At 33.8% G+C, this 8,631-nt stretch overlaps 1 protein-coding gene across 1 annotated transcript; it reads right to left on the bottom strand.

Moving 5' to 3' along the window:
* Positions 1-355: 355 nt before the first annotated feature.
* On the bottom strand, positions 356-1,378 carry LOC148956718 (serine/threonine-protein kinase pim-1-like). Its single transcript, XM_089096149.1, has one exon. The coding sequence runs from the start codon at positions 1,376-1,378 to the stop codon at positions 356-358; it is 1,023 nt and encodes a 340-aa protein (XP_088952275.1).
* Between the last annotated feature and the right edge of the window lie 7,253 nt (positions 1,379-8,631).

Below are 8,631 nucleotides of genomic sequence, written 5' to 3'. Positions count from 1 at the left end.
TAGCTAATTCCATAGGTATTCAATTTTTGTTATTCCAATGATCGTTTTTTATTGTAACTAGGTTTCAGCCATCTCTACAGCCATGATACTATTGGAAATTACATAATCCCTATTTATGTTTTAGTTAACATGGGCAAGGTGTCGTTATTCATTGATAGTAAATTTTGGTTCATTTTAAGTTTGAATTTAAGTAGAAATTTGTTTCTGCTTGACTTAGGTTTTAGCATTTCTCTTCACTTATCTTTAAAAAACTTCTTTTTCCGAAAAAGTTTTGTTAAATTAATTATTTGGAATAGAGGATAAACCTCTTTTGAATTTACGCAACACAAATGTAAAAGTATGCAAAAAATAAAAATCAATTCAAACCACTGAAACATTTGTGCTTTAATATGTCTCTCAGTGTAATTCTTTCATCTGGATCCTCGTTCAAACACTTGCTTAGCAGGTCTTTTACTTGTATCGAAATGGTGGGCGTTATGTTCTTTATAATACTTCTAACGCTTTTTATAACTAACGCTTCTAACGTTTCTTTATAACTAACCGCGTATGGTGATTCGAGTTTTGCAAAGATATCTTTCCCAGTGAGAAGGCCAGCCAAAACCAAGCCCAAGGACCAAACCGCCACAGCCTCAGGTTTGTATATTTCTTCGCGTAAAAACTCAGGCGGTAAATAAAGTGTTGTGGCAGCAAGATTCTTTAGAGCCCTATCAATATATGTGGCACTTCCAAAATCTATTAATTTTATGGTTGCTTCGGATGTGATAATAATATTTTCTGGCTTTATGTCTCTGTGGATAATTTTACAATTAAACAGTCTTTGGACACAGATGCAAATTTTTCTAAAGATGAAAAGTGCCTCTTTTTCACTAGGCCCTGGTTGACACTTAATAAAACTATTTAGGTCAAACGCATTTTCAAAAAATTCCGTGACAAGCCAAAATTCATCACCCATTTCAAAGAAATCAATCATTTGAACGAACCCATCTAGGCCTTTGATTTTTATCAGTATCTCAATTTCCATAGGAACCACTTTTCCTCTTTCGTTCACAGTGGAATCGTATATTTTGCGTTTCTTTATTTTCTTAATGGCTACTTTTCCACCCCCAGATTTATCCGCCCCAAGATAGACTTTCCCAAACGATCCACTTCCAAGCTGCTGGTCAGTAACAGAGAAGCGACTATCAAATCGACGTTTTTCTTTTTCGGTGAGCAAGCAGATTTCGTCTAAATCCATGCCACTTTCATCAAAACTAGCCCCAATCTCGCCAATGTAGCCATAAAAGTCGCTGTCAATTTCTTTAATTCCTTCTGGCTCAAAAAAAGTGGAATTCGATTTTTGAATCCGAACAGTAGATACTCCATTATTCATCCTAGGCATGATCGCTTCTTACTAAGAAATTATCGAACCTGATTACAAACAGGAAAAAGCCTATGGCTTTTTCTTCTTTGAAATAGTAAGAGACGAACCTCAAACAATCAAGTATCTAATTAAGTCCAATGTATGCAATGGTTTGTTATTTCAATGATTGTTCTTTAATGTAACAGCAACCCGGATCAATTAACATGGGTCGTTCTTTACTATAAAAAAATGCAATTTTTTTGACAAAATTGATTCTACTTTAAAAAGCATTTTATTTTTAATTACAAAAGTGACTAGATGTTGCAATTTTTTTTAAAATGAGCTATTATACAGCTCTCTATGATTTTCCAGTGCCTAGCTAGCTGAGCAGGAAAAAAAAAGCGGAAAGAAAAAAATATCCCGTTTGTGGAGAATAACGTGGTAAAAGCCAATTTTCTTGATTTTCAAGCCAATATATTTTCTTTGTTATTCAAGCCAAAGGGCGGTAAGTTTCCTTTATAGAGGATTCGGACAAGGCGGTTCTAATGGTGTACTTTTTGTTTTGATCTGACTCTTTTTTTAGGAGTTGAGGGGTTTTATATTTCTTAACATTGGAGGTGATCGTCTCTTACTAGGTTGCTAGCTACCGCTGCAACCCGGATTGCTTCAAAATTCAAATATCTTTGAAAAGACTGCAGTATGAAAATACATCATAAATGCAATTTGTTTTGACAAAATTGATTCTACTTTAAAAAGTATTTTATTTTTGACTACAAAAGACACTAGATGTAGCAAATTCCTTTAAAATGAGCTATTATACAGCTCTCTATGATTTTCCAGTGCCCATCTAGCTGAGGAGAAAAAAAAGCGGAAAGAAAAAAATATCCCGTTTGTGGAGAATAACGTGGTTAAAGTCAATTTTCTTGATTTTCAAGCCAATATATTTTCTTTGTTATTCAAGCCAAAGGGCGGTAAGTTTTCTTTATAGGGGTTTCGGACAAGGCGGTTCTAATGGTGCACTTTTCTGACTCTTTTTCTAGGAGTTGGGGGGTTATATATTTCTTAACATTGGAGATGATCGTCTCTTACTAAGTTGCTAGCTACCACTGCAACCCGGATTCCTTCTTTTCAAAATTAAATTAATTACTATGGGTTAGAGGTTGTTCTTTATCATAAAATTTAATGCAATATTGTCGAAAGAACGTGTATAAATATTACATTCACTTATTATGTCACATATGGTTATCTTTTAATGTATTATTACAAACAGGAAAAAGCCTACGGCTTTTTCTTCTTTGGAATAGTAAGAGACAAACCTCAAAGAATCAGGCAGCTAACTAAGTCCAATATAAGCGATGGTTTGTTCTTCTAATGATCATCTTTTAATTTGGCGTTTCTTACTAGGTTGCTAGCTACCACTGCAACCCGGAATATGTAATTAATAGGTTGCTAGCTACCGCTGCAACCTAGATATTCTTATTTCTGCTACTATGGGCTAAGGTTTGTTTTTTACTGTAAAACTAGCAAAACAATTTTTAAGTCTGATGAAGATTTAACTGATGTGTCAAAAGTAAGGTTGCAAGTCGACGATTTTGTTTTGGCCTTGTGAAATAATAATTCACTTGTGAATTATAATTGTTGTTGTGAAATAATAATATGCATATGGTTCTTAAATCATGCTTCTTTATGGTCCCATATGGTCTAGTGGCTAGGATAGTTAACTTGCACTTAACAGGCCCGTTTTCGATTCCCGGTGCGGGAAAATTTTTAACTCTATAATCTTCGAACATTCGAACCTTTTATAATTAGAATGATGTATAATATAAATACTGTAATGTTAACTATAGTGAAGTTGCCTATGCAAGTTAGTATAGGGAAGAGTTCGATCTTTATTATAATTTTTTTCCACTCGCGTGAGACCATATTTTTTCAAGGTTTAAAATTATTAAGCACACAAAATCCCGTGTCGAGTATCTAAAACCTAGCATAAAACAAAACTAATTTTAAAATTTTCAGGTATTTATCTTGTTTGAATTACAAAATTAGTATTATTGGTTAGACACCATAAATATTTTTGCAGTTTACATAATAAGTTTAGTGATTCTGGACTGAAAACTAAAATAATTGCAATTATGAGACAATAATATGGAATGTACTTTACGAGTTACAAACCAAAAAAAGTTTGGTTCCAGGATACAATAATAAATTTGAACTGAGATGAAAAAAAAATTTCTTCCAGGAGACAAAAAGCAAAACTAATTTTAGAATTTTCATGTATTTTTGTTGTTTAAATTAAAAAATTACTATTACTGATTAGGCATCATAAATATTTTTGCAGTTTACATAATAATTTTAGCGATTAAGCCAAAAAAGAAAATTTTGGTTCCAGGAGTTTCGGTTACTATTGAGACAAGTAGCTATTATTACTATAGAGTTCATTACATGGACTGTTTTATTGCTTCAAAATTCAAATATCTTTGAAAAGACTGCAGTATGAAAATACATCAAAAATGCAATTTTTTTGACAAAATTGATTCTACTTTAAAAAGTATTTTATTTTTAAATACAAAAGTGACTAGATGTTGCAATTTCCTTTAAAATGAGCTATTATACAGCTCTCTATGATTTTCCAGTGCCCAGCTAGCTGAGCAGAAAGAAAAAGCGGAAAGAAAAAAATATCCCGTTTGTGGAGAATAACGTGGTAAAAGTCAATTTTCTTGATTTTCAAGCCAATATATTTTCTTTGTTATTCAAGCCAAAGGGCGGTAAGTTTCCTTTATAGAGGATTCGGACAAGGCGGTTCTAATGGTGTACTTTTTGTTTTGATCTGACTCTGTTTTTAGGAGTGGGGGGGTTTTATATTTCTTAACATTGGAGGTGATCGTCTCTTACTAGGTTGCTAGCTACCGCTGCAACCCGGATAGATAACCCAATTAATTTCATTTAAAATGACCCATTGAACAACTCTCTACGATTTTCCAGTGCCAAGCTATCTGTGGAAAAGAAAAAAAGAAAAAAAAGAAAAAAATATCCCGTTTAGGCAGAATGTTGTAGTAGCTGCCACTTTTCTTGATTTTCAAGCCAATATATTTCCCTTGCTGTTCAAGCTAAGGGACAGAAAGTTTCCTATACAGGGGTTTCGGAAAAGGCGGTTCTAATGGTGTACTTTTTTTTTGATCTGACTCCTATGTTAGGAACTATGGGTTTTTATATTTTTAACATTGGACGTGATCGTCTCTTACTAGGTTGCTAGCTACCGCTGCAACCCGGATTGCAAGTCGACGATTTTGTTTTGGCCTTATTATTATTGGTATGGTGAAATAATAATATGCATATGGCTCTTAAATCATACATTTTTATGGTTCCATATGGTCTAGTGGCTAGGGTAGTTAACTTTCACTTAACAGGCTCAGGTTCGATTCCCGGTGTGGGAAAATTTTTAACTCTATAATCTTCAAACATTTGAACCTTTTATAATTTATAATGATGTATAATATAAATACTGTAATCTTAACTATAGTGAAGTTGCGTATGCAAGTTAGTATAGGCAAGAGTTCAATCTTTATTATAAAAAGCGGAAAGAAAAAAATATCCCGTTTGTGGAGAATAACGTGGTAAAAGTCAATTTTCTTGATTTTCAAGCCAATATATTTTCTTTGTTATTCAAGCCAAAGGGCGGTAAGTTTCCTTTATAGAGGATTCGGACAAGGTGGTTCTAATGGTGTACTGTTTATTTAATCTGACTCTTTTTTTAGGAGTTGGGGGGTTTTATATTTCTTAACATTGGAGGTGATCGTCTCTTACTAGGTTGCTAGCTACCGCTGCAACCCGGATAAACTTTCTTTACTCAGGCAGTGCTAGAGCGCTGTCTATGATAATAAACTGATTACACACAGGAAAAAGCCTACGGCTTTTTCTTCTTTGAAATAGTAAGAGACGCGTCTCAAGCAATCAAGTAGCTAGCTAATTCCAATGTATGCAATTGTTTGTTATTCCAATGATCGTCTTTTATTGTAAAAACAGGAAAAAGCCTACGGCTTTTTCTTCTTTTAAGAAGTAAGAGACGAAACTCAAACAATCAAGTAGCTAACTAAGTCTAATGTATGGAATGGTTTGTTATTTCAGTGATTTACTAACCTATACTATAGTTAAGTGGCCTATATAATTTAGTATAGGCAAGAGGTCGTTCTTTATTATAAATAATAATTGGATGATAATGTCAGTTGCAGATGGGGTTCATACTATGCTGTATGATTACAAACAGGAAAAAGCCTTTGGCTTTTTCTCCTTTGAAGTAGTAAGAGACGAACCTCAAACAATCAAGTAGGTAACTAAGTCCAATGTATGCGATGGTCTTTTATTATTCTAATGATCGTCTTTTAATGTAATATGATTTATGTACAAAAATCAAATATCTTTGAAAATACTGCAGTGTGAAAAGACATCGAAAATGCAGTTTTTGGTGGAAAAATTTATTCTCTTTTAGAAATAATTTATTTTAGTTACAAAAGGTTTTTAACCCAATTAATTTCCTTTAAAATGAGCTATTGAACAACCCTCTACGATATTCCAGTGGCAAGCTATCTCTGGAAACAAAGAAAGAAAGAAAAAAAGAAAAAAATATCCCGTTTAGGAAGAATGTTGTAATAGCTGCCACTTTTTTTGATTTTCAAGCCAATATATTTCCCTTGCTGTTCAAGCCAAGGGACAGAAATTTTCCTATACAGGGGTTTCCGACAAGGCGGTTCTAATGGTGTAGTTTTTGTTTTGATCTGACTCCTTTTTTAGGAACTATGGGTTTTTATATTTCTTAACATTGGACGTGATCGTCTCTTACTAGGTTGCTAGCTACCGCTGCAACCCGGATAATAATCGGATGATAATGTCAGTTGCAGCTGGGGTTCATACTATGCTATATGATTACAAACAGGAAAAAGCCTTTGGCTTTTTCTCCTTTGAAGTAGTAAGAGACGAACCTCAAACAATCAAGTAGGTAACTAAGTCCAATGTATGCGATGGTCTTTTATTATTCTAATGATCGTCTTTTAATGTAATATGATTTATGTACAAAAATCAAATATCTTTGAAAATACTGCAGTGTGAAAAGACATCGAAAATGCAGTTTTTGGTGGAAAAATTTATTCTCTTTTAGAAATAATTTATTTTAGTTACAATAGGTTTTTAACTCAATTAATTTCCTTTCAAATGAGCTATTGAACAACCCTCTACGATGTTCCAGTGCCAAGCTATCTCTGAAAACAAAGAAAAAAAGAAAAAAAGAAAAAAATATCCCGTTTAGGAAGAATGTCGTAGTAGCTGCCACTGTTCTTGATTTTCAAGCCCATATATTTCCCTTGCTGTTCAAGCCAAGGGACAGAAATTTTACTATACAGGGGTTTCGGACAAGGCGGTTCTAATGGTGTACGTTTTGTTTTGATCTGACTCCTTTTTTAGGAACTATGGGTTTTTATATTTCTTTCCATTGGACGTGATCGTCTCTTACTAGGTTGCTAGCTACCGCTGCAACCCGGAATATCAATACTATAATCTTAACTGTAGTGAAGTTGCGTATGCAAGTTATTATAGGGAAGAGTTCGATCTTTATTATAAAATTCAAATATCTTTGAAAAGACTGCAGTATGAAAATACATCAAAAATGCAATTTTTTTGACAAAATTGAGTCTACTTTGAAAATTTTTAATTACAAAAGTAACTAGATGTTGCAATTTCATTTACAATGAGCTATTATACAGCTCTCTATGATTTTCCAGTGCCCAGCTAGTTGAGGAGGAAAATCAAGCAGAAAGAAAAAAATATCCCGTTTGTGGAAAATAACTTGGTTAAAGTCAATTTTCTTGATTTTCAAGCCAATATATTTTCTTTGTTATTCAAGCCAAAGAGTGATAAGTATCCTTAATAGAGGTTTTGGACAAGGTGGTTCCTAATGGTGTAATTTTTGTTTTGATCTGAATCTTTTCTCAGGAGTTAGGGGTTTTTATATTTCTTAACATTGGACGTGATCGTCTCTTACTAGGCTGCTAGCTACCGCTGCAACCCGGATATACATTACTAACCTATACTATAATTAAGTGGCCTATAAAATTTAGTATGGACAAGAGGTCGTTCTTTATTATTATGTTTTGATCTGACTCATTTTGTAGGAACTATGGGTTTTATATTTCTTAACATTGGACGTGATCATCTCTTACTAGGTTTTTATATTTCTTAGCATTCGACTGATCGTCTCTCACTAGGTTGCTAGCTACTGCTGTAACCCGAATTCACATATATAGTTATGAGAGGCAGCGCGGCCAAGTGGTCCAAGGTACTGGTACTGGCAACCAGTTGCTTCAGAGGCATGGGTTCAAATCTTACCGCTGGCATACGATTATGATTTATGTACAAAAATCAAATATCTTTGAAAAGACTGCAGCATGAAAAGACATCAAAAATGTAGTTTTTAGTGAAAATATTTATTCTCTCTTAGAAATAATTTATTTTAGTTACAAAAGATTTTTAACCCAATTAATTTCCTTTAAAATGAGCCATTGAACAACTCTCTACAATGTTCCAGTGCCAAGCTATCTGTGGAAAAGAAAAAAGAAAAAAGGGAAAAAATATCTCGTTTAGGCAGAATGTTGTAGTAGCTGCCACTTTTCTTGATTTTGAAGCCAATATATTTTCCTTGCAGTTCAAGCCAAGGGACAGAAAGTTTCATATACAGGGGTTTTGGACAAGGCGGTTCTAATGGTGTACATTTTGTTTCGATCTGACTCCGTTTTTTAGGATTTATGGGTTTTATATTTCTTAACATTGGACGTGATTGTCTCTTACTAGGTTGCTAGCTACCGCTGCAACCCGAATATTTCCCTTGCTGTTCAAGCCAAGGGACAGAAAGTTTCCTATACAGGAGTTTCGGACAAGGCGGTTCTAAAGGTGTACCTTTTGTTTTGATCTGACTCATTTTGTAGGAACTTTGTGTTTTTATATTTCTTAACATTGGACGTGATCATCTCTTACTAGGTTTTTATATTTCTTAGTATTCGACTGATCGTCTCTTACTAGGTTGCTAGCTACTGCTGTAACCCGAATTCACATATATAGTTATGAGAGGCAGCGTGGCCAAGTGGTCTAAGGTACTTGTGTTGGCCACCAGTTGCTTCAGAGCCAAGGGTTCAAATCTTACCGCTGGCATACGATTATTATTTATGTACAAAAATCTAATATCTTTGAAAAGACTGCAGTATGAAAAGACATCAAAAATAGTTTTTAGTAAAAAAATTTATTCTCTC

Source organism: Artemia sp. Qi Xiang Cuo, chromosome 1 (assembly GCF_049724085.1).
Source record: "Artemia sp. Qi Xiang Cuo chromosome 1, ASM4972408v1, whole genome shotgun sequence".
NCBI lineage: Eukaryota > Metazoa > Arthropoda > Branchiopoda > Anostraca > Artemiidae > Artemia > Artemia sp. Qi Xiang Cuo.
This window is presented reverse-complemented; position numbering and strand designations above follow the sequence as displayed.

What these genes read in the sequence shown, in the direction of transcription:
- LOC148956718 (XM_089096149.1), bottom strand. Translation starts at nt 1,378, where the DNA reads ATGCCTAGGATGAATAATGGAGTATCTACTGTTCGGATTCAAAAATCG.